The sequence below is a fragment of the Mobula hypostoma genome, chromosome 25 (genome assembly GCF_963921235.1).
Source record: "Mobula hypostoma chromosome 25, sMobHyp1.1, whole genome shotgun sequence".
Taxonomy (NCBI): Eukaryota; Metazoa; Chordata; class Chondrichthyes; order Myliobatiformes; family Myliobatidae; genus Mobula; species Mobula hypostoma.
In genome coordinates, this window is record NC_086121.1 from 18390594 (window position 1) to 18417599 (window position 27006).

The window sequence follows — 27006 nt, forward strand, 5'->3', positions numbered from 1 at the left end:
GGAGCATGGAAACTGGGACCCTGGTTCACGGAATGGGAGTGTGGGAACTCAGCTTTCAGAGAATGGAACAGGAGCATGGCAAACATCACCTGATGCTGAACCATCAGGATTTCTGAATAGTTGGCCAGTGGATTGTCAGAGTTTCAGGATGGGAAGTTTTACACAAACAATCTGGGTTTGCATGTTACCTGCTCCCCTCCATGCACTCTCCCTTCTGTTTATCATCTGATTAAGCTGGCACTTCTGCTACTGAGCTTCCTACATATTTTGGGTTCAGGAGTTCAACTAAATGTCCTTCCTTATTCACAGGTCTGAGAGACACCAGTGACATCAGCTCCGGAAACCAGAAAGAGGTGAGAGTTCAGAGCATGCACCCTCCTCCGTCTTCCAACCACTTCATCGTCAGGTCTGCCATCGCTCACCCCTCACATCCATCACCATCCACCTGGCCCATACCCTCACCTGTTCATCATTTTCCACCTGTCCTCACCCTCACCTGCCCAACACTTAGCAGGATCTCCCAGTGGCCACACATTTTGATTCCACGTCCCACTCCCATTCTGATATGTCTATCCATGGCCTCCTCTACTGTAAGGATGAAGCCACACTCAGGTTGGAGGAACAACACCTTATATTCCGTCTGGGTAGCCTCCAACCTGATGGCGTGAACATTGACTTCTCAAACTTCTGCTAATGCCCCACCTCCCCCTCATACCCCATCCGTTATTTATTTATTTATTTATTTATATACACTCATTCTTTTTCTCTCTCTCCTTTTTTTCCCTCTGTCCCTCTCACCATACCCCTTGCCCATCCTGTGGGCTTTTCTCCCCCCCTCCCCCTTTTCTTTCTCCCTGGGCCTCCTGTCCCATGATCCTCTCATATCCCTTTTGCCTATCACCTGTCCAACTCTTGGCTCCATCCCTCCCCCTCCTGTCTTCTCCTATCATTTCAGATCTCCCCCTCCCCCTCCCACTTTCAAATCTCTCACTAACTCTTCTTTCAGTTAGTCCTGACGAAGGGTCTCGGCCCGAAATGTCGACTGTACCTCTTCCTAGAGATGCTGCCTGGCCTGCTGCATTCACCAGCAACTTTTATGTGTGTTACTTACCACTTGTCCTCAGTTTCACCTGTCCAACACCCTTTACTTGTCCCCAACCCTCTCCCTGATTTTCAGTCCCATATGTGTCTACTAGACCCCCAATGTTCAGTCAACAGTACTGATGTTAGTTTCTTACCTGTATCTGCCCTGGAAATGCCTTTCTCCAACCGTTGGGGGAATGTGTTCACCATTAACTGGTCGACTAACAATCAATGTTTCAGTTTATAAGGAAAAGTTGCTACAAGGGCCAGAATTTGCTCAGTGAGTTGTCGTTCTTTTATCTTTTAGCATTAATTTCATGTAGTATTCCAGAAACTTGTGCACAAAGATCCAGCATTGTGCTGGAGTGCAGGGGAGACATTTCACCAAGAGCTAGTCTGTGCTGACAAATGCAAAAGGTGCCAGGGTGCACACTTAATGAGAGCAGTGGTTTATTCTAACCACCCTTCTTCCTCCATCAACACCACACAGACTTTATACTTTATTGTCGCCAAACAATATTGACGCAGATCATCTGGTCGCCATCACATGATAGTTTGTGGGAGTTGGTCTCTGTAAAGTGAGAGCCACAGTTCCTACATTGGTGACTAGAATTCACTCTGAGTGTCCTGCGATTATGAAAAGTGAAAACAAAAAATCAAAGTATGTGTTTCTTTTATATCAGGGCACCTGAACAGGTGGGATTGGGTTTGGATCAGGGCTGGAGTCAGATAAGGTTAGGATTAGACTAGGGTTTGAGGTGTGAGTAGACAGATTCTGATAAGAGAGGTGAAGCTGAGGTTCGGGTTGGGGAGTAGGCAAGCAGTGCGGGGATTTGAGTAGAAACAGGGTCGAAGGTAGGGAGTTGGGCAGGGCTTGCGAATAGGAAAAATCAAGAGCCGTAAATAGATGCAACATAGAAACAAGCCCTTCAGCCCACTGCGTCCATGCCGACCAGTATTCTTGAGAGTATATGCCTAAATTGGCAAGAAACTCCTAAAGCAGTTTCTCATCTGCCATGGTAGTTTTGAGTAGTGATCATCATTGATTAATTAATTAGTAACAATAATCATGGACTTTCCTGTGAAAACATCTCACTGCTCTTGGGATTGTATAAAATCATTTTGCTGCTTTGTTTGCCAGTAAAGACAATCATTATGTGTCTTTTTATCATGGGTGGGATTTAAAGAATTGAGGGACAGCACCCCATGCTGTATGACAACACATGCCACCTTGGGAATGTGTGCCAACAGGTTCGCCAACCACGAACCACCTTAATTCTAGATTAATCCCACTTTATATTCTCCCCACATTCTTTTCACTTCCTCCTGACTTTCCCACTCAAGGAAATTTACAGTAACCAATTGGTCCACCAATCTGCACGTCCTTGCTAAGTAGGAGGCAACCAGAGCACCTGGAGGAAATGCCCAGGATCATGGGGAAGGTGGAAAGTCCACACAGGCAGCATCTGAGGTGAGGACTGAACCCAGGTCTCGAGCACTGTGAGACAGTTGCTCAACTATCTGTACCATTGTCCGACCTTAGGAAATTGAATGCATCAGTGTACAAGCTGGGGTTGGGAGCAGGTAGAGTTTGACATTATGAATTGGGGATTGGAAGTATATTGTAACAAGGGCTGGAGAAATTAACATTTTGGAAGACTGTTCGAATTAGTTTTGGCCTGGCTCTGTTCTTTGCAGATTCTGTATGGAAGGTCAGGGGAAGCAGGGACTGGCAGACTCCTACCTGGACGGAGCAGAAAACTAAACAAAAAGAGGAACAATTTCTCGGACTGTTTCTGGAAGTACTGCGTGTGAACGGGCCCACCCAAACATTCCTTTCTCTCGGTTATTTTTAATACAATTCAAACACAATTTGGAAGTACTGTATGTAAATATATTCCAATGTCTAATAAACAAATCATCACTTATCAAAGTTGAGTGAGGCATCGCAGATTGTTTTATCTTCCCTTCAATAAAAGCTGTGTATTTTACACCTGTGGACCTGCTCCTCTTCCAATGCTTGTCAGGCAAAGATTAGCAGCCATGTCACCCCTTTGCTTGGACATGGAGACCTGACCTAAGTCTGGGGATGAAGCTGAGAACACTGCGGTTCAGATGCAAGTGAGGCATGATAAAATTGCAGGAGAGTAAATTTAATTTTATTGGGCATTATAATTTATAAAAAGCAGTCGAGGAAACATTTTTGTTTCTTTTAAAACACCTGAACCATGCAATTAAATTATGCCCATGAATGTTTAGCCCCAGTATTAATTGTTTATTCTTCAGTGCACCACCCTTGTTGAACCGCAATCCATCGCTCAAATCCAGGCTCGTAACTGGTTCGCTTTGCGGGATCAGGGCAGAGGTGATTGCGTCTGGGCCTGAGTGAGTGGGCAGAAACTCCGCGAGGGAGGTCAGAGACTCCCAGAGCAGCTGAGTTGGAGGTTAGAGACTCAGCATTGGCCGAGGAGATGGCCAGGGACATCAGGATTGGCCTGGAGGGAGAGCAAAGGTCCTGGCGTTGGCCAAGAAGGTGAGTGGGACTGGCCCAGAAGGAAATCAGAAGTCCCAAGAGGAGTCCATGATCCTGGTGTAGGCCTGAGTGAGAGACTCAGGGATTAGCCAAGTAAACGAGACCACTAGAGCAACAAGAAGGGAGGCCTGGAGCTGACCAGGTGGGAGGTCAGAGACCCCGATAATGAGAAAAGACTGGATGATCAGCCCTTTATGGTAGAAGGCTGATGTTGCAGAATCCACAATTTCATTAGGCCCCTAGTCCTGCAGGAATTGTGCAAGTTAACTCGATCTGATTTTCTAAGTAAAGAAACTACTATGATAAAATTGATTGGGAAACTATCTGTGATCGTGTGTGTGGCGGGGGTAAGAAAATCTACAGCCAAACATTAAATGCATCTGCTTCCAAGAGAAATACATTGTCACAATCCTCCCATTGGATCCTGGAAGGTGGATGGGATGCCACTCGTTACTCGGTATCCATCCGCTGTACAGCCTCCTCCACCAGCTCAGCTTTGAGATGAGTGACTGATTCCGAAAGCACAGCAGTGGTGCCCGGTTTGTAACGGTACACGCCCTTCCTGTAAGAGACAGATTGGGTTAATAAGACACAGGGGACGTCGGTGGGGGGGGGGGTGAGGTATGGAATCACACTGTGGGGGTGGGAATTGGAAAGGCACACACAGGACGAGACCAACTGGCTCATTGTGGCTGCATCGGGCAACCAATTAGTCTTGTTTCCCAGATCGTTCAGATCTGCCCTCCCACTTTTTCCCCTTCAATTATTCACCTGATTCCACCTTGAAGACTAACTGTGCAATCTGCTTCTATTACCCTCACGGGTAATGCATGCAGACAATCCCTCCCTGTGCAAAAGACACTTGTCCACATCCTTCTAGCCAAATCAGCGAGGATCGCGCTGGGCAGCCCACAAGTGTCACCATGCCCACAACTTACTAACCCTAACCGCATGTCCTGGGAACATGGCAGGAAACCCCGCGGTCAGGGGAAACATATAAACTCCTTACAGGCAGTGGCGAGAATCAAACCTTGAATAGTGATTGCTGGCATCATAAAGCGATGGTGCTAACCGCTACGCTGTTGTTCAGCCCCTTTCTCCTTTCAGATTTTCAATCATTTCATTACTATGTGGGACAATTCTGGCTTCTCCAGTTTGTCCACGTAACCACAGGCTGCCAATAGAACTCTCCTCCACCCCTCTCGACCATTTCATCCTCTGGTCTGGTGACCAAGATAGGCAGCATTCCTCCAGCAGCAAGTTGTAGACATACAGTCTCCTCCTTGTTTTCCTATCCTGTGCTTCTAATTGTTGTCCTCAGGTGGTCCCTGCCTTCTGTTGAATAACCCTGGGGGACCGGGTACTTACTTCTCCCCCTTTTTGCTGGGGCAATCAAATGCACGGAGAAACTCAGCCTTGTTCTTGGTGATGACACAGAGATCAACGTTACTCCCAGAGCCGAGGTCACAGAATATCCCGGCCAAAATGGCCTCGCGGACCATCTGCTTGGCTTCTTCCTCCTGGAGATAAGAAATTGTACGATGAGCACAAGGATAAGTCCCAGAGCCCAGAGCTGGAGACACTCAGTGCCCAAGGGTGAGAAAGGTCTAGGGCCCAGAGCCAGAGACACTCACTATCCAGAGGCAGGAAAGGCCCAGGGCCCAGAGCTGGAGACACACAGTGCCCAAGGGTGAGAAAGGTCTAGGGCCCAGAGCCAGAGACACTCACTATCCAGAGGCAGGAAAGGCCCAGGGCCCAGAGCTGGAGACACTCAGTGCCCAAGGGTGAGAAAGGTCTAGGGCCCAGAGCCAGAGACACTCACTATCCAGGGGCAGGAAAGGCCCAGGGCCTTGGGCCCAGAGCTGGAGACACTCAGTATCCAGGGACAGAAAAGGCCCAGAGCCAGAGACACTCAGTGTTCAAGGGCAGGAAAGGCCCAGAGCCCAGAGCCGGGGACACACAGTATCCAAGAGCGGGGAAGGCCCAGGGCCTCGGGCCCAGAGCCGGAGACACTCCGTGTCCAAACTACAGTGACCAAGCAATTAGGTCAAAAATAACCAGGAGTATAGAGATGGAGTGACATAAGGTCTAACACTCGGAATCCAGGTAATGGAGTGACCCAGAGCTCAGGGTTAGATTAACCTGGACTGGTGTGACTCGGGGCATAGGACTGGAATAACTCAGGGCTCAGAGCTAGATTGTTCCAGAGCTTAGGGCAGAAGTAAACACAAGAGATTCTGCAGATGCTGGAAATCCAGAGTAACACATACAAATGTGAACTGCCTGACCTGCTGAGTTCCTCCAAATTGCATGTTTTACCCAGGGCAGGAATAACATGGATTCTGGGCTGGAGAGATGTACACTCAGTGACCTCCTGTTAGGTACACATGTACACCTGCTCATTAATGCAAAATCTAATCAGCCAATCATGTGGCAGCAACTCAATGCATAAAAGCATGCAGACATGGTCAAGAGGTTCAATTGTTGTTTAGACTAAATATCAGAATGGGGAAGAAATGTGATCTGAGATACTTTGACTGTGGAATGATTGTTGGTGCCAGACAGAGTGGTTTGAGTATCTCAAGAACTGCTGATCTCCTGGGATTTTCATGCACAAACAGTCCCAGAGTTTACAGAGGATGGTGCGAAAAATTTTGTAAAATCCAGTGAGCAGTAGCTCTGTGGGCAAAAACACCGTGTTAACGAAAGAGGTGAGAGGAGAATGGCCAGACTGGTTCAAGCTGACAGGAAGGTGACAGTAACTCAAATAACTACATGTTACAACAGTAGTGTGCAGGAGAGTGTCTCAAATACACATGTCGAACCTTGAAGAGGATGGGCTACAGCAGCAGAAGAGCACAGTGGCTGCTTTATTAGGTTCAGGAGGTACCTAATAGATTTGGACTCAGAGCCAGAGTCATCGAAAGAGCAGCACTGGAGTACTGGAGGAACAGATGGTTTGAGTAAGAGAAAATGAGAGTTGCGGGAATGGCTGGGTGGAAGTTGTGGGGGAGGGGGTTGGGGAGGAAGGACCTCAAGCACATTGTGACGTCCATGAATAGCAAGGACTCCTTAACTACCTACTGCTCTTATAGTAATGAGAAGGATTTAGGACCTCCAATGGTTGGGAACAGTGCTTACTCACAGGTTGCTGGATAGGTTTAGTTCAACTAAAAGGAAACAAGTTAAATGCAAAATGGATATTATACTAGAGAGGGACTCCCAATCATAATCCAATAAAAAAAACTTTGTTTGGCTTCAGAGCTTCAAGACTGGGTATGGTGGTTTGGCCACAGTAGCTCACTTACCTCCATGTTTGGCTTGTACTGATCCTCTAAAATAGCCATGGCAGCCCCTGAGCCAGAGCCTGTTGTAGAAGAGCACAGCACCAGTTATTATCCCGGTAAAGCCCCCAAGTTACAAGCACAGAGCCGATTCGGGTCAGTTTACTCCATTATTTAAAATGCATAAATATGTAAATTTAGATGGGACCCTCAAGTTTTGTCTCATGAAACATGAAATATTACAAATGAGGCTTATAAAATTCTGAGGGGCGGAAAATCTTCCTGGGGAAGCTTAGAACTAGAGGGCACAGGTTTGAGGTGAGAGGGAAGGTTTAAATCAGAGATGAGGAACATATCTTTCATACAGGAGGTGGTGAATTTTTTGGAACAAGCTGCCAGAGGAGGCAAATGCAAGAACAACATTCAAAAGGCATTTGGATGGGTATAGAGAAAGTAAAGCCAGTGAGGGATATGTTCCTAATGTGGCTGAAGGGATTGATATGGATAGGGCACTATAGTCGGTATGGACAAGGTGGGCAAAAAGATTTTGTTTCTATACTGTATGCTTCTATGATCTGATCGAAACTTATCGAATATTGAAAGGCATAGATAGCGTGGATATGGAGTGGACGTTTCCAATAGTGAAGGAGAATAGGGCCAGAGAGCACAACCTCAGATTAGAAGTACGCCCCTTTAGAACAGAGATGAGGAGGAATTTCTTTAGCCAAAGCGTGGTTAAGCTGTGGAATTCATTGCCGCAGATGGCTGTGAAGGCCAAGGCATTGGGTATATTTAAGTCGGAGATGGAAATGTTCTTGATTAGTAAGGGTGTCAAAGGTTATGGGGTGAAGGCAGAAGAACAGGGTTGAGAGGGATAATAAATCAGTCATGATGGAATGGCGGAGCAGTCTCAATGGGCTGAATGGCCTAATTCTGCTCCTTTGTCTTATGATTCTATGGTTTCCTCATTCGGGGGAGGCACAGTAGTGTAGTGTTTTACCAGAGACCAGGGTTCAATTCCTGCCATTGCCTATGAGGCGTTTGTATGTTCTCCCCATGACCACGTAGGTTTCCTCTGGGTGCTCTGGTTTCCTCCATCAGTCCAAAGACGTACCGGTTGGTAGGTTAATTAGTCATTGTGAATTGTCCTGTGATTGGGCTGGGGTTAGATCGGGGTTTGCTGGGTGGTGTGGCTCAAAGGGCCAGAGGGCCCTATTCAACACTGTGCCTCAATAAATAAATAATTTCTAGTGATTTGTCAGAGGGTTTGGAAGTTCAGTCACTGAGCGCGTTTTATACAAAGGTCTATGTTTTTGTAGATATCATGGGAATATGAAATTAATATAGGAGGTTGGTGCTGAGATAAAAGAACAGCCATGATCCTATGGAATAGTAAAGCAGGCATGAGGTCTCAATGGTGTATAATGCAATCAGGACACGTCTTTCCTGCACCCACTTCCTGCATGAAGCGCTGACTCTCCTGGGCTCTCCATAGTGCCCCTGCCAGTCTGCTTATGAGAGCCTTGCCAGACTTTTTAACATCAGTCGGAGTTACCAGCTCACCCATATTAACCTGGATGTCCATGTACTTGTCTGGTTCACTTACATTTAACAAGTTTTCAGAGTTTCTGCTGGTCTGCCTTATGTCAACTCTGTACATGGTGTTAACCATTCCTTACCCATGGCGGCGAAGGGCAGTGTGTCTGTGGAACCATGAGGATACACAGCGTACAGGTGGGACCCTGTGCAGTCCACGCCCCCTACTATCACTGACAGTCCAATGTGCCCCTGGTACCTGCAGAAAGATAATGATAACATTGGATTTCAGTTAGGGGCTGGTCAACTCTTGGGCATTGACAGAGGAGTCAGGGGTGAACAAAGTTTGTTAACGGGCAGAAATGTCAGGAAGAAGTCGGAAGAACACACACCAGTCCTCAATGAGGGTAGTGCAAAGGGTAGCAACTTCAAATTTCCGAGCGTCAGCATCTCCGAGGATCCATCCTGGACCCAACGCACTGACTCAGTCACAAAGAAGGCGTGCCAACGGCTCCACCTCACTTGGGACCGTCACCAAAGACTAGCAAATTTCTACATTCTGCCAGGTTGCGCCACAGCCCGGGAAGGAGACTGCAAGATGCAGGATTGAAAGTGGCTGCAGGTGGTTGTAGGCTCACCTAGCTCCATTATGGGTACAACCCTCCCCAACCTTGAGAACATCTCCAAGAACATTCACTAGTAAATGCCCTCTGGGACATGAAATCTACTCATCCACTATTAAATGCCTTCTGGGACATGCCATCTTCTCATCCGCCATTAAATGCCCTCTGAGACATGCCATCTTCTCATCCACCATTAAATGCCCTCTGGGACATGCCATCTTCTCATTCACCATTAAATGCCCTCTGGGACATGCCATCTTTTCATCCACCATTAAATGCCCTCTGGGACATGCCATCTTTTCATTACTACCATTAAATGCCCTCTGGGACATGCCATCTTCTCATTACTACCATTAAATGCCCTCTGGGACACGCCATCTTCTCATTACTACCATTAAATGCCCTCTGGGACATGATATCTTCTCATCCACCATTAAATGCCCTCTGGGACATGCCATCTTCTCATTACTACCATTAAATGCCCTCTGGGACATGCCATCCTCTCATTACTACCATCAGGGAGGAGTTACAGGAACCTGAAAATGCGCCTTCAATGTTTTAGAAACAGCTTCTTCCCCTCTGCCATCAAATTTCTGAGCAGTCCGTGAACCCACGAATACTACCTTGCTATTCCTCTTTTGGACTATTTGTTTATTTTTTTGTAATTCTTCTGTCTTGCACTGTTCTGCTGCTGCAAAACAATGACTTTCCTGACATATATCAGTGATAATAAGTCTGATTCTGATCAAAATTTGAAAGGGGGCCCATCTTTTGCCTTCAGTAGGTCCTGCGTCAAGGATAGGGGGGTCTATAAAAACTTAGCTGGATCCCTGCTCATCATTTAGGGGTGACTGGGCAGAATTGCTGTGTGCTGCCTTCATCCGGCTGTGATCTGAAAAAGACGATGTTCTGTAGAAAGGGAGATCTCGCATCTTCTGTGGGACCATGAATCTCCCATCTTCAGGGTAAACTCTTCTGCTTGTGCCCCCTCTCCCCTGGTCATTGAACTGTGCTGGGTCAGCCTGGCTCAGTGATGCTGAGTATCGGAAATCAGGGAAAAGTCACTGAGGAAGTTCAATCCTCTCCCCCTCAGTACAACGTAGACATTGAGGAAGTTCAGTCCTCTCCCCCTCAGTACAACGTAGACAGTATAAACAAAGGTGAATCAATGGATTTCTCGTACTTCCAGAAGTCGACCCCCCCACCTTCTCCTTCCCCACTCCCTATTCTTGTTTCCCTTTCACACCTTCTCTCCTTACCTGCCCATCACCTTCCTCTGGTGCTCTTCCCCCTTCCCTTTCTTCCATGGTCTTCTGTCCTCTCCTACCAGATTCCCCCTTCTCCAGCCCTTTCTCTCTTTCACCAATCGACCTCTCAGCTCTTTACTTCACCCCCTCCTGGTTCCATCTATCACCTACCACCTTGTACTTCTTCCTCCCCCTCCCTCCACCTTCTTATTCTGACCTCATTATTATTATTCGGCCTGAAACATTGACTGTTTACTCTCTTCCTGAGATGCTGCCTGCCCTGCTGAGTTCCTTCAGCAATGTGAGTGTTGCTGTGGATGTTCTCCACTTGAATTTCCAGAAGGCCTTTGGGAGAGTCTCGGACCAGAGGGCACAACCTTAGAATAGAAGAACATAGAACATAGAATAGTACAGCACAGTACAGGCCCTACGGCCCACAATGTTGTGCCGACCCTCAAACCCTGCCTCCCATATAAGCCCCCACCTTAAATTCCTCCATATACCTGTCTAGTAGTCTCTTAAACTTCACTAGTGTATCTGCCTCCACCACTGACTCAGGCAGTGCATTCCACACACCAACCACTCCCTGAGTAAAAAACCTTCCTCTAATATCCCCCTTGAACTTCCCACCCCTGACCTTAAAGCCATGTCCTCTTGTATTGAGCAGTGGTGCCCTGGGGAAGAGGCGCTGGCTATCCACTCTATCTATTCCTCTTATTATCTTGTACACCTCTATCATGTCTCCTCTCATCCTCCTTCTCTCCAAAGAGTAAAGCCCTAGCTCCCTTAATCACTGATCATAATGCATACTCTCTAAACCAGGCAGCATCCTGGTAAATCTCCTCTGTACCCTTTCCAATGCTTCCACATCCTTCCTATAGTGAGGTGACCAGAACTGGACACAGTACTCCAAGTGTGGCCTAACCAGAGTTTTACAGAGCTGCATCATTACATCGCGACTCTTAAACTCTATCCCTCGACTTATGAAAGCTAACACCCCATAAGCTTTCTTCACCACCCTATCCACCTGTCAAGGATGTCACTTGAGAAAATAAATGAGGAATTTATTCAGCCAGGGGATGGTGAATCTGTGGATTTCATTGCCACAGATGGCTGGGGAGGGTTGATAGGTTCTTATTAGTCAATAGTGCAGGGAGAAGGCTGGAGAATGGGGATGAGAGGGAAAATAAGTCAGCCGTGATCAAACGGCGGAGCAGACTTGAGAGGGTGAGTGCCCTAATTCTGCTGCACTGTTTTCTGGTCTAATCTTCTCCCCAAGCCCAGTCAACCCCACTTCAGCGCCAATGAATCAAGAGCCCTTAATCCTGTTGTGAGACTGCTCTCACACCTGAACAGCATCTGTTTCAGCATCCGGTTAACGGTGGCAACTCGAGGCTGGCGCCCAGTCGACAGGCTGTGGAGCTGGATGTTGGACGAGATCAAATTCATTGTGATGTCAGCGTCAGCTGCCACTCCTGCCCCACAACAGCTGGGTAGAGAGAGAGAGAGAGAAGAAGTTAATATCACAGGGAGAGGGTGGGAAGTTAATATCGCAATGAAAGCCTGTTGGAGAGTGAGAAGTTTGCTTTAGTGGTGGGCATATTATTGGAACAATTCTGGCAATAAGCCTTCATTCAGAAGGGCACAGATCAACCAACAATGATTGTAAGGGATTTGTTAAGGAGAGATTATGTCCACCTGACTAAATATTTTACAGAGACAGAGAGAAGAGGAAGAGACTGGCTTTACTTGTCACATGTACAGTGAAATGTGTCATTTGCATCAATCGCATCAAATCAGCAAGGATCGCGCTGGATCAGTCTACATGTGTCCCCGCGCTTCCAGAACCAATATAGCAGGCCCACAGTTCACTAACCCTCACCCTAACTTTCCATCTTTGGAGTGTGGGAGGAAACTGAACCATTCAGAGGAAACACACACAGGGGAAAATCTGCAGATGCTGGAAATCCAAAGCAACAGACACAGAATGCTGGAGGAGCTCAGCTGACCGGGCAGCATCTGTGGAAAAGAGTAAACAGTCGATGTTTCAGGGCCAAGACCACGTGCCCCAATAGAGGGTCTCGGCCCGAAACGTCGACTGTTTACTCCTTTCCATAGATGCTGTCTGGCCTGCTGAGTTCCTCCAGCATTTGGTGTGTGGCACCCAGAGGAAACCCATGCAGTCACGGGGAGAATATATAAATTCCTTACAGACATTAGCGGGAATCGAACCCCCATCTGTGCCCAGGAGGGCGGGAAAGGGAAGCAATCACCAAGGGTGCTTTAGCAAGACTTTTGAACGGGTGACACACAAAGAGTGGCAAAGATAGGAATTTCAAGGGATACAAAGTAGAGTGGTAAATCTGATCCAAAAGTTGTTAGCAGAAGACCATTACAACTGGCGTTCCATAATGGCTCAGTTCCTTTCTTTTTATTTTATGTATTAATATTTCAGACTTAAATATGGGTAACAAACTAAAGAAAGTTTGCTGATGGTGTAAAAATTGGCCAGGTGATTGAGGGGTCTAAAAGCTCAGGATCATATTGCTGACCTGATCAATTGAGCAGTTGGATATCGAATTTAATCCAGAGGTGTGTGAGATAGTCGTTTGAGGAAATAGCAAATAGGATTGATGAGCTTACTTGGATTTTCAGAAGGCATTTGACAAAGTGCCACACATGAGGCTGCTTAACAAGATAATAGTCTATGGTATTACAGGAAAGATACCAGCACGGATAGAGGATTGGCTGACTGGAAGGAGACAAAGAGGCAAAGAGTGGGAATAAAGGGGGCTTTTTCTGGTTGGCTGTTGGTGACTTGTGGTGTCCTGCAGGGATCAGTGTTAGGACTGTTTCTTTTCATGTTATAGGTGAATGATTTGGATAATGGAATTGATGGCTTTCGTGCCAAGTTTGCGGGTGATATGAAAAGAGATGGAAGGGCAGATGGTGCTGAGGAAGCACGGAGGATGCAGAAGGACTTAGACAAATTGGGAGAATGGGCAAAGAGGTGGTAGATGGAATATGGTGTTGGGAAGTGTATGGTCATGCACTTGGGTAGAAGTAACAAAAGGGTAAACTATTTCCTAAATGGGGAGAAAATTAAAAAATTAGAGGTGCAAAGAGACTTGGGAGTTCTTGTGCAGGATTACCTAACAGTTAACTTATAGGTTGAGTCGGTGGTGTAAGGAAGGCAAAAGCAATGTTAGCATTCATTTCAAGAGGACTAGAATATAAAAGCAAGGATATAATGCTGAGGCTTTATAAGGCACTGGTTAGAATACACGAGGGGTATTGTGAGCAGTTTTGGGCCCCTTATCTAAGAAAAGATGTGCTGGTATTGGGGAGGAGGTTCACGAGAATGATTCTGGGAATGAAAGGGTTAATGTATGCGGCGCATTGATGACTCTGGGCCTGTCCTTGCTGGAGTTTAGAAGAATGAGTGGGGATCACAGCAGAGCAGCAATGGCTGGAATTTCTGGAAGCAATTCTGAAGGCACAGGATATATATTTCAAGATTCAAAAAACTTTGTCATTCTAACCGTACATCAGCTCTGCAGGGCAGAATGAGACAGCGTTTCCCAGGAGCAGTGCAATCATAACAAATGCAACACTAAATAATAAACATAACAAAAAATAGTAAAACACAGCAGTCACATGTCAGTTAAAATCAAGTTATAAGTGTCCAGTGCAAGTTAAAAGTGTCCAAAGCAGAGTCAGGTAGAGCAGCTATTTAGCAGTCTGACTGCCTGTGGGAGGAAGCTGTTTAGTAGCCTTGTGGTTTTAGTTTTGATGCTCCTGTAACGGTTGCCTGATGGCAGAAGAACAAACAGTTCATGGAGAGGGTGTGAGGGGTGTTTAATGATGTACCGTGTCTTCTGGAGGCATCGACTCTGAAAGAGGTCTTAGACAGAAGGCAGGGAGACCCCAATAACCTTCTCTGCTCCCCTAACCACCCTCTGCAAGGCTTTTTTGTCGACAGCACTGCAGCTGGAGTATCAAAGAGGAAGAAGTATTCTAAAGGAAAGATGACACAACCATGGCTAATAAGAGAAGTCAAAGCCAACACAAAAGCCAAAGAGAGGGCATATAATAGAGCAACAATTAGTGGAAAGTTAGAGGATTGAAAAGCTTTTAAAAACCAACAGAAGGCAACTAAAAAGTCATTAAGAAGGTAAAGATGGAATACAAAAGTAAGCTAGCTAATAATATTAAAGAAGATACCAAAAGTTTCTTCAGATACATAAAGTGTAAAAGAGGGACAAGAGTTGATATCAGACCACTGCAAACGATGCTGGAGAGGTAGTAATGGGGGACAACAAAATGGCGGACAAACTAAATAAGTATTTTGTGTCAGTGTTCACTGTGGAAGACACTTGCAGGATGGTGAAAGTTCCAGATGTCAGGAGTCGTGAAGTGTGTGAAGTTACCATAACTAGAGAGAAGGTTCTTGGGAAACTGAAAGGTCTGAAAATAAATAAATCACCCGGACCAGATGGTGTACACCCCAGAGTTCTGAAAGAGGTGGCTGAATAGATCGTGGAGATATTAGTAATGATCTTTCAAGAATCACTAGATTCTGGAATAGTTCCGGAAGACTGGAAAATTGCAAATATCACTCCACTCTTCAAGAAGGGAGAGAGGCAGAAGAAGGGAAACTATAGGCCAGTTAGTCTGACCTCAGTGGTTGGGAAAGTATTGGAGTCGATTATTAAGGATGAGATCTCAGGGTACTTGGAGGCACATGATCAAATGAACTGTAGTCAGCATGGTTTCCTCAAGGAAAAAAATCTTGTCCGACAAATCTTCTGGAATTCTTTGAAGAAATAACAAGCAGGATAGAAAAAGGAGAATCAGATGATGTTGTGTACTTGGATTTTAAGTAGGCTTTTGACAAGATGCCACACATGAGGCTGCTTAACAAGTTACAAGGCCATGGTATTACAGGAAAGATTCCAGCATGGATAAAGCAGTAGCTGATTGGCAGGAGGCAAAGAGTGGGAATAAAGGGAGCCTTTATTCAGGCTGGCTGCAAATGTCTAGTGGTGTTCCACAGGGACCTATCTGTGTTTGGACCGATTCTTTTTATGTTATATGCCAATGATTTGGATGATGGAATTGAATGCTTTACTGCAAAGTTTGCAGATGATATGAAGATATGTGGGGGAGTAGGTGGTTTTGAGGAAGTAGAGAGGCTACAGAAGGACTTAGCAACACACACAAAATGCTGGAGGAACTCAGCACACCAAATAGCATCTATGGAAAAAAAGTACAGTTGACTTTTCGGACTGAAACCCTTCAGTAGTAGGACTTAAGACAGATTATGAGAATAGGCAAAGAAATGACAGATGGAGTACAGTGTCAGAAAGTGTATGGTCATGCACTTTGGTAGAAGAAATGAAAAAGTTGACTATTTTCTAAATGGAGAGAAAATACAAAAAAATAAGATACAAAGGGACTTGAGAGTTCTCGTGCAGGATTCCCTGAAGGTTAATTTGCAGGTTGAGTCTGTGGTGAGGAAGGCAAATGCAATGTTAGCATTCATTTCAAGAGGACTAGGATATAAAAGCAAGGATGTAACGTTGAGACTTTATAAAGCACTGGTGAGGCTCACTTGGAGTATTGTGAGCAGTTTTGGGCCCCTTATCTTAGAGAGGTTTTGTTGAAACTGGGGAGGGTTCAAAGGAGGTTCATGAAAATGATTCCAGGATTTAATGGCTTGTCATATGAAGAGTGTTTGATGGCTTTGGGCCTTTTCACTAGAACACAAAAGAATGAGGGGTGACCTAATTGAAACCTATCAAATGGTGAAAGGCCTTGGTACAGTGGATGTGGAGAGGATGTTTTCTATGATGGGAGAGTCTAAGACCAGAGGACACAGCCTCAGAATGGGGGGGAGGGTCCTTTTAGAGCAGAGATGAGGAGAAATTTCTTTAGCCAGAGAGTAGCGAATCTGTGGAATTCTTTGCCACAGGCAGCTGTGGAGGCCAAGTCTTTATGTATTTTTAAGGCAGAGGTCGATGGATTCTTGATTGATCAGAGCATGAAGGGATGTGGGAGAGAAGGCAGGAGATTGGGGCTGAGGGGAAAACTGGATCAGCCACGAGATGAAATGGCAGAGCAGACTCGATGGGCCAAATGGCCTAATTCTGCTCTGATATCTTATGGTCTCATTGAGACCTATCAAATTTTGGAAGGTCTGAATATTGTGGGTAGGGAGGATGTTTCCTAGAGAGGGCGAGTCTGGGACCAGGGGGCACAGCCTCAGACTAGAGGGGCAACCTTTTATAACGGAGATGAGAAGGAATTTCTTCATCCGGAGGGTGGTGAATCTGTGGAATTCATTGCCACAGAGAGTTGTGGAGGCCAAGTCATTAGGTATATTTAAAGCAGGGTTCTTGATTAGTCAGGGCGTCAAAGCTTACGGGGAGAAGGCCGGAGAATGGGGTTGAGAGGGATAATAATTCAGCCACGATAGAATGGCAGAGCAGGCTCGATGGGCCAAATGGCCTAATTCTGCTCCTATGTCTTGTGGTCTTATAATGAATTGTGGAAGTTGCAACCGGGGAAATGGAAGGATTTTGACTGGTATGGAGGGAGAAATGGTCCTAAAAATGTACATTATCAGACCCTCAGTCATGATAGGAGTGGTAATGAAAAAGTTCAAAACAGCTTGCTGGATGTTTTTATTTATATGGAAGAAAATGGAAACATAAAAGACTAAAGATACTGGAATCTGGAGCAACACACATGGTAACTGAGGAAATCAGTGGGTCAGGCAGCATACATTTAGGGGTATCTACTGTGAATGCCCACAAGGAAATGAACCCCAAGGTAGTATACGGTGACATGCACAGTATATGCTTGGGTAATAGATCTAGTTTGAACTTAGTTTTAAACTCTGAAATGGGCAGCTGACATCTGGAATCAAGAAGGGAGAAAACACTGGCAGGTGATAGGTGGATCCAGGTAAGGTGGCGGGGGGGGGGGGGCAAAAGACTGACGGAGGAGGGAAGAGTGAAAGTAGGTGACAGAGACTGGGAGGTGATGGGCAGAGGCAACATAGGGCTGTAGGTGATGGAGACTGATAGGAAAGGAAGGCCGAGCATGGAACCAAGTAAGGGAGACGAGAAGAGCAGATGTACCAATAGGGGGCGACGTCCCAGTGGAAGGAGAGTGTGAGTGATGGTCTGGAGACGGTGGAGGAGCAGAAAGAGATAAGGTGATGAGGGCTGGGATGGGTGTAGGAAGAACTGGGTAGGTCAGGAGGAGAGAGAAAAGGAACAGAGGAGGAGAAGTTGGCTTGGAACAGGAGAATTCAATATCCATGTCATTGGACTGAAAACTATCCAGGTGGAATTTGAGGTGCTTTTAGTTGCTTGAGTTTAGCCTCACCCTGGCAGTGGAGAAAGCCGAGGGTGGACATGTCAGTGTGGGAATGGGGAAGAGAATTAAAATGGCTAGTGACCTGGAGCTCCAGTCAGCTTGGATGGAGGTGTAAGGACCGGAGTTACACACTTGTGGTGACGGGGGAGAAGTTCCTGGGAGGGGAAAAACAGACCAGGAAGTCACGGAGGGAGTCGTCCCAGTTGAAAGAAGAAAGGGTAGAGAAGTTGAAGATGACAGTGGGAGCAAGCTGCAGATTACAGAGGTTGTGAAGAATGAGGTATTGGGTGCATTTGCCAGTGGGGTGATAGGTGAGGACTACAGGGACTCTGTCGGAGGGGGAGTAGTGAGGTAAGAAGTGTGGGAAATAGAGTAGATATAGATGAGAGCTCCAGCAGCTGGGAGGGAAATCCTGTTTTCTGAAAGCTCTGACGTCCAGCAATGGAAGGCCTTGCTTTGAGAACAGATGCGGTGGAGAGGGAGAAACTGAGGTAAAAAGGAACAGAGTCCTTTCAAGCAACAGGGTGAGAGGAGGTGCGGTTAAGGTACCTGTGGAAGTCAGTAGATAGACTGTCTCCTGAGAGGGAACTGTGTACAACACTAGTTAGCTTTGGGAATAGCACAGCAGTTTAACACTATTACAGCACCGGTGACCCAGGCTCATTTCTTGCCGCTGTCTTGTGGTGTACACTCTCACCACAACTGTGTTGATTTCCTCTGGGTGCTCTGGTTTCCTCCCACATTTCAAAGACATACAGGTTCTTAGGGTAATTGGTCACATGCATGTAATTAAGCAGCAGGGGCACGTTGGGCCGGAAGGCACCATTACCATGTTACATCTCTAAATAAAACTAAAGGTTTAAACACTGTCTTTAGTTTTGGTCTCCTCTTCATGGAAAACAGGTGATTGCACTGGAGAAAGTTCAGGGAAAATTCATGAGGATGTCACCAAAACTGGAAACCTGTAGTTGTGGGGAAAGTTGGATCAACTTGGCTTGTTTGGAGCAAAGGAGGGTATGAGGAGATGTCATTATACAGTATGGCCACTAGAGGGAGTGATGTAACGAATGTCAGTTTGTGAATCCCAAGAACAAGACTTACTAAATGTTTGAAGCGATATGGTGTATCTTGATGCAATTCTTTGCCGCCACGACCATGTCATCTGTGGCCCGGGTATCAGCTCCCAAAATCACCCCATCCTACACAACAAAACACAGGAAGTAGTCAGTCATTGGTTGCACCACGCCCTGGAATGGAAACACCAATGCCCTTGAACTGAAAATCCTGCAAGAAGTAGGGGATACGGCCCAGTCCATCACAGGTAAAGCCCTCTCCACCATTGAGCACATCTACACGGAGCAGTATCGCAGGAAAACAGCATCCATCATCAACCACCCAGGCCATGCTCTCTTCTCGCTGCTGCCACCAGGAAGGAGGTACAGGAGCCTCAGGGACTCACACCAGCAGGTTCAGGAACAGTTATTACCCTTCAACCATCAGGCTCCTGAACCGGAAGGGATAACCTCACTCACCACAACAATAAACTGTTCCCACAACCTACGGGTCTGATTTCAAGGACTGTTCACCTCATTTTCTCAATATTTATTGTCTATTTATTTATTTAGGTTTTTTTTTCTTTTTGTATTTGCACAGTTTTGTCTGTTGCACATTGGTTGTTTGTCTGTCTTGTTGTGTGAGGTTTTTCATTGATTCTATTGTATTTACTGTGAATGCAAATGAATCTGAGGATGGCACATATGTACTTTGATAAATAACTTTACTTTGAACTCATTCACCAAGCCCCGTCATGCTGCCCAGGGCAAACTGAGAACCCAAAGATGCCAAAGCAGCCTGCCTGGAGCTCTGTTAATTACAGCCTCCAGTTCACCCAGGGTGAAAGATTTGACACAAACTGGGCATTTTTCCCCATTCCGGTCATTTTTTTTTTGGGATGCAAATATGTACTGCCCATCCCTATAAGCCACTTTAAAAGTTGTAAAGAGCTAACTTCTCGAACCACTGCAATCCCTCTAATGAAGGGTCGCACACTCACACTTGCTGTAAGGGATGGCAATGTTGGTCCAAGTCAAATATAACGGTGCACCTCAGCCCTTGTTCTTGGCCGTAGAGGTTGCAGGTTTGGGAGGAGTTTTCACTTCACCTGGCCAAATAACTACAGTGCATTCTGAGGACAATACACACATTCAGATGTTGTGTGCCATCTGCAGAGGTGTTTAAGGTGATGGGTGGACTACAATTGTCCAGGCTGTTTAATCCTGGTTCTTGAGTGTTGTTGAAACTGAACTCACGTAGGCAAATGGAGAATATTCCATTACACTTTGTACATGATGGAAAGGCTTTGGGGTATCAATAGGAGAGTTGCTTACTAGGAGATACCTAGTCTCTGATGTGCTCTTGTGGCCACAGTATTTACAGTATGTGGTTGGTCCAAGTGAGTTTCTGGCTAGTGATGGCCCCAGGATATTAACAATAGTGCTATTTAATATCTAAGTTGGGTGGTTAGAATATCTGCTGCGACACACTCAACATGCTGGAGGAACTCAGCAAGTCGGGCAGTATTTGTGCAAATCAATAAACAGTCAACATTTCAGGCTCAGGCCCTTCTTCAGGACTGGAAAGGGAGAGGGAGGACGCCCGAATGAAAAAGTGGTGCGGGGTGGAAAGAAGATAGCTGGAAGGTGATAGCTGAAGACAAGTGGATAGGAAAGATAAAGTGCTGGAGAGGAAGGGATCTGAGAGGAGAGTGCACAAAGGGAAGGAAGGGGGACCCGGGGGAGGTGATAGGAAGGTGAGGAGAGGTAAGAGGCCAGAGTTGGGAATAGAAGAAGAGAGGAGGGGGTGAGAAAATACTTTTTTTACTGGAAGGAGAAGTTGATATTCATGCCAACAGGCTGGAGGCTGCCCAACCTGTAATATATGTTGTTGATGCACATGGCCTGGCTCTTTTGGGGCATTAACCTTACTTCCCTTATATCTCACTTCTTTATTAATTAGTACACAGAAAATATCTGTTCAGCCCTTCCAGTACGTGCTGGCCCATACTAGACCTACCTTGTCAGCCCATTCCCTCACTTCTTATTTCTTTCTCGTATGCCCACCAATTCTGCTTTGATTATTTCAACACAGACAGCTCTTACACTAAGGGATTATTTTCAGTAACTGGTTAACCTGGCAAGCAAGTTTTTGGAATGTGGAAGGAAAATGGAGCACACAAGCAGACAGAATGGGCAAACATTGCACCAACAGCAGCTGAGGCTGGAAGACAGCCTGGTCCCTGTAAGGCAGCAGCCTGAAATGCCAAGCTCCTGTACCAGACCACGACGGAATGCCTGAAGAGCTATGAATGAACTGAATATGATGCAATCATCAGGGAACATCCCCAATACTGAACTTGTGAATGAAGGGAGGCCATTGATAAAACAGCTGAAGATGACTGGGTCTAGACCATTGTCCTGAGGGACTCCTGCGGTGATGTCACAGGGTGGCAGGATTGACTTCCAACCACCACAATAATTTTCCTTTGAGGGAAGCATGGCACCAAACATTGTAGAACTTTTCCCATTGACGCCAGCTTTCCCAAAGTGATTGTTCTTGCCGTAGGAGCAGTGGTTCCCAACCTTTTTTATGCCATGGACCCCTACCATTAACCAAGGGGTCCGTGGACCCCAGCTTGGGAACCCCTACTGTAGAGGGAAAGCAACGATGGTTTCTTGGAATAGTGTCATTGTCATATGAGATATTGGGTCACGTATGACCATATTCACTGTAGTTTAGATGAACAAGAGGAGATCTTGGAGCTTGACAGGCTAGACGAAGGGAGGATGATTCCCCTTGCTTGTGGGAATAAAATCAAGGGCGACATTTTAAGAGCATGGGGGAAGACGTTTAAGACTCAGATGAGGACTTGTGCAAACCCCACTTGAGAGCTGTGGAGATCAAACAGCTGAATAGGTGGATGAATGAAACAGATGTCTCAACACAAAGGGCATGTATCACAGCTCAGCTTGGCAGCGGCTCTGTCCAACACCGCAAGGAACTGCAGAGTTGTGGACACACCTCGTGGGAACCAGCTGACCCTCCGAGGACTTCATTTACACTTCTCACTGCCTCAGTAAAGCAGCCAACATAATCAAAGACCCCACCCACCGTGGAATAGTTTCTCTTCACCACTGAGCAGAAGATTCAAATGCCTGAGAGCATGTACCACCAGCCTCAAGGACAGCTTTAACCCCGCTGTTAAAAGATTATTGAACGATCCCCTCATACAATAACATGGACTCTTGACCTCGCAATCTACCTCACTGTGTCCTTGCACCTTATCATCTACCTGCGCTGCACTTTCTCAGTAACTGTGACACTTTATGCTGCATTCTGTGCTTGCTTTCCATCAGTGCCCTGTTCTAACGAAATGGACTGTATGGATGCTGTGCAGGACAAAGTTCACTGTCTTTATTATTGTGTGTGTGACGATCATAAATCCGTTTTACCACTGTGGAGAGCAAAGGAATACAGCACTGAGGGAGGGGATATGCCATGACTTTGTTGCATACCAGGGAATATTTTCCTTCTGCAGTACAAACAAAATGCTGGAAGATCTCAGCAAGTCAGGCAGCATCTGTGGAAATGAATAAGCAGTCGACGTTTCCTGCCGAGGCCCTTCTTCAGGACCGCAAAGGAAGGGGGAAAGACACCAGAATAAAAAGGTGGGGGGGGGGAAGGGAAGGATACCTGGAAGATGATAGGTGAAGCCAAGTGAGAGGGAAAGTTAGAGGGCTGGAGAGGAAAGGATCAGATAGGAGAGGACAGTGAACCAGAGGAGAAAGGGAAGGAGGAGGGGACCCAGGGGGAGGTGTGAAGAGGAACAATGCCAGAGTGGGGAACAGGAGGCGGGGAGAATTTTGTTTTTACCGGAAGGAGAAATCAATATTCATGCCATCAGCTGTTACTCCTCCACCCTGAGGGTGGCCTCATCTTGGCACAAAAGGAGTCCATGGGCCAACAGGCTGACTTTCTCCAGCATTTTGTCTCTGTGCTTTGGACTTCCAGTTGTTGGCAGAATTTCTAGTGTTTATGATCAGCAGAATCCCTTGTGTTTAACATAAGCCTGCGGGTGCTCCTTTTTTGTCTTTATATGGCCGCTGGATGCTACACAAGCACGGCCTTACTGTCACGGGTTGTCACTCTCCCATCACCAGAATTCAGCTCCTTGCTTCATATTGCACCATGTTTATGATGGGTTCTGGAACTGAAAGGCCCTGGTGAAACCCAGACAGGGTACCAGTGAGCAGGTGAATGGTGCATGCTTTGTGAGGTCACTGTAAATGAAACCTTCCATCATTTCGGTGCTGACTGGGAGCAGACTGGATGACATAAGCTGGGATAACCACCCTGTGTTATGCCATCATTTCACCTTGCACCAGACAAGGCCAAAGACGGTGCCTTTTGTGTGAAGGGAGGACTTTTGTCTCCATAGAGACTGTAAGCTGGTCATTTCTAGCAGTGTAATCACACACCAGTGCCTCTGCCACAGGTACATCTTCTCTGGTTGTTAGGTCCCTCAGGGCGTCACCAAGCCACCTCCCTATGGTGGACATTAAAGTCCTCCTGCCTGAGTACATTTTGGGTGCCCTTGCAGCATCCAGGCTTCTTCCAAGTGCCAACGAAAAGAGAGGAGCTGAGGGAGGGCACTGGGCACCAGGGAGAAATTCCGTTGTCTATACTTGACCTGGATCATCAGACTTCATGGGACCCAGAGTCAATGCTGAGGTCTCCCAGGGCTAATCCCTCTGACCTGCACACCCCTATGGCCCTCACCTCCAGGGGTTCTGTCCCACCAGTGGGGCAGGACATAGCCTGTGATTGTGATGGGAAGGTCTGCAGGAAATACAAGCTGATGTGGGCCAGACCCCTGTGGCAGCTCCTCTTAACAGGAACCACTCCATAAATGTTTATCAACTAAGACACATGCACTTCTGGTGGGGCATTAGTGAAACAATTTTTACAACAAACTGCTAGTTTTATGCTCATCTTTACTAATGACCTTTTACCTTTTGATTCAAGAATATTTCCCGATTTAAAGCCCACAGCTGCCATGGTTGGATCTGAGCTCATTTCACCAGATCATTAGTGCAGGTGGCCACAGTGCTAATGTTCGATTTAACACCTGTACCATCGTTGTACTTTGCCATATCCTGCCCTGGAGATCCCTACCACCCTGGGAGTTGGAAATGACTCGGAAAGTGTGTAGCTCGGGTGGCTGATGGTTGGGTTGAGCTGTTCTCCGATCTTGACAATCCATTTGCAAACGTTTCAACGCCATACGAGGAGACATCATCAGGGCACAGTCAGTTTATGGTGCATCCTCCGATTGCTTGGCCTTTATATACTTACCAATCAACCGACTGGTCATCATTATGAAAACTCAATTGCCATACAGAAGCAAATGCGAGCAAAATTCGAGACTACAACTCACAGAGTTTGTCACGCAACCAGTGACGAGACCCCCCTCCCTACATCACAATTGAATTTCCGTAATGATGACCAATCAGCGGATAGATAAATATATAAAGGCCAATCATTTGGAGGTCACACCACAAATTAACAGGGCACTGATGATGTCTCCTTGTACGGTGACGGAATGTTTGCAAATGGATTACCCTGGGGGTGTCAGCGACTGGTGCGGTGGGTGAACGGTTACCTTGAAGATGGCGCCAGCGATGGTAGTCCCTGTCTTCTTTGGTTTTGGAGGGTTGAAGCCCACCTTCTGTAGGTTTCCCTCCAACTCAGTGTTCCTGAAAGACACAATAGGTTTGAAAAGAGACAGAAGGAGTGAGCTAGGGAGAGAATGAGCAAGTTGGGCCAAAGCTGCAGACTTGTGTCGGGATCACACAGGAACATTTACCCAGTGAGCTCTTGGCCCTAATCATTGACTCCTGACAGAGGGCTCGTCACATGGTGGTGAAGACGCGGTAATGAAACGACAAAATCCAGCTATGGCTTGCATCTGCTCCCACTCCAAACCAATCCTCGCCTCACAATTAAATAAGCTGAGGGTGTTTACGGGTAGAGAGTCAGGGATGGGTGAATTCACAGTGATGAGGGATTGCTTGCACAGACAGCCAGTGCCTTCAGAAGGGGAGCTTTTGGTCAGGTAGGAGGGAGGTTGGAAAATGGAGGAACGAAGGGGAGGGAGGTGAAAGGAGATAAAGACTGAAAAGGCGGTGTGGAGTGGGAGAGAGGTGAAGGGAGGGAAGACGAGTCAGAAGGTGGGGAGACTTAGCAGAGACAATTAACATACAAATGGGGCACAGGAAAATTCAGAACGATTAGTGCTTTCTGTATTTAAGAATGCATTTGCTGTGAGAGGCAGAGGCTCGTTCCAGCCTGGACAAAACTCCTTGCTTGATTTGGCTGCTCTTGCAGAACTGCCTTGTTTCAGTTTCACTTCCAAAAAATGGATTCAAAATGTTCAGCAAAACAGCAGCTGCTCCCCAATCTTAAGCCCCCCACTGCCCCACAACCTGTCCCCCAGGCACAGAACGCTCCTGAACGTTGCAGCCTTATTTCAGTTTCAGGGCTGGTCACAGACAGAAGCAGGAGGCACTGGAGAGAGAGCATCAAACCGACAGCAGTCTTGCAGCCACTTCCTTTATTTTTTGCTCTGGGCTTCAGCCAGAGAAATTCACCCACTTCCCACCAGGATCTCCTCTTCTGCTACACCAGCAAGAACCCCCACCGCCCACCCCTATCCCCTCACCTGGTGCAGTTCTCAAAGCTGAACCCTCCTTCGGGGGGATGAAGGAGTTTCTTTGCCTTCAACATGTTCACCTGATTACACCGACTTCTCCTTTGCTCAAGGTTTCACTTTCAGAACACAGAACAAAAACCTCGTGTGATTGGGCCACAGGCCCTATCAGAAACTATTTTGAAATGACAGAGAAATGGGAGCTCGGACTTCTGCGAATTTATCCGCGTCTTTCAAAACCCCTCCAACAGACCCCAGTCCCCGCCCGGAGGGGGCTGGCCTCCCACCTGAAGCAGCTTTGGGAGTGACTGAAGAAGGGGATGATGAACCCCAGCCCCAGCTGGGAGTGAAGGGAGCTGAGCTGGGTTACCCTGACCAGGCCATTACTGAGTTAAAGGTGGCATTAACTGAGAGACTTTTCAACACCTGTCTCTGCAAATCGACGCGCTGGTGCTGGGGAGCCATGGTGACGTAGAGGTTAGCGTAATGTTATCATAGCGCCAGCGACACAGGTTCAATTCCACTGCTGTCGGGACGGAGTTTGTACATTCTCCCCGTGACCATGGGGGTTTCCTCCAGGTGCTCCAGAGAAATACAGGTTAATTGGTCTCATGGGAGTTAATGGGTGCCACAGGCTTGTTAGAATTAGAAATTTATTTCTTACATCCATCTCACAGCGTAAGGGAGTAACAATCTTTATGTTGCGTCTCCGTCGCTATGTACAGGCCATAAAGAAGGGAAATGTGGGAAGATATTGCCCAGACACTAAGATTGTATACACAGTTGTCTTGTATACATGTATGTACAGTCAGACACAATGTCCAGTCAGATATGCAATCAGATCAATGTGTATTAATCAGTCTGATGGCCTGGTAAAAGAAGCTGTCCCGGAGCCTGTTGGTCTTGGCCTTTATGCTGCGGTACTGTTCCTGTGTTGGGCTGAATGGCCTGTAATTGTGCTGTATTTCCACATAATTTTTTTAAAAATCTGCTACCTGGGCAGTATGAACTGTAGACGCTGGATTCTGGAGCAACGAACAACCTGGTGGGGGAACTCAGCAGGCTGAGCCGCGGGTTCTCTGTGGATGGTGGTGGGGGAAATAGGAAATGTCGACATTTCAGACTGAACCCCTGCATCAAGACTGTGGAAAGTGTATCTGACCTCCCCCAGATCGATGCAGAGCTTCTCCAGGGACTTTGTCCTTAATGTGGAGAAGAGTTTGCTGTTACTCCAGCCGATCTCTCAGGCTGCTCTGCAGCAAGTTTGATGCTGTACACACGACAGGAACCAAGCACAACACCCGGTGCGTTCAAAATTCAAGATTCGAGAATGTTTATTATCAAAGAATGTATAAACTATACAACTTTGAGACTTGCTTGTTCACAAAATGTGTGTTTGGGAACTGTAGTGTCACTAATCACTAATCTATTGCGTTGTTAACAGATAATATTTCTGCTTCAGATTCATTTTATTTCTCACGTGTACATCGGAACAAACGGTAACTGCATCGTTTGCATTAACAGCCAACGCAACTCAAGGACATGTTTG

The 27006-nt window shown here is 46.6% G+C and overlaps 1 protein-coding gene across 1 annotated transcript; it reads right to left on the reverse strand.

Annotated features, from left to right (window-relative positions):
- Positions 1-3024: 3024 nt before the first annotated feature.
- On the reverse strand, positions 3025-25595 carry LOC134337780 (proteasome subunit beta type-7-like). The gene is made up of 8 exons (XM_063033017.1): positions 25470-25595; positions 24411-24504; positions 18794-18891; positions 11655-11795; positions 8580-8695; positions 6925-6983; positions 4985-5136; positions 3025-4178 (listed from the first exon to the last, which is right to left on the reverse strand). The coding sequence occupies exons 1-8, from the start codon at positions 25532-25534 to the stop codon at positions 4067-4069; spliced, it is 837 nt and encodes a 278-aa protein (XP_062889087.1). The 5' UTR covers positions 25535-25595; the 3' UTR covers positions 3025-4066.
- Between the last annotated feature and the right edge of the window lie 1411 nt (positions 25596-27006).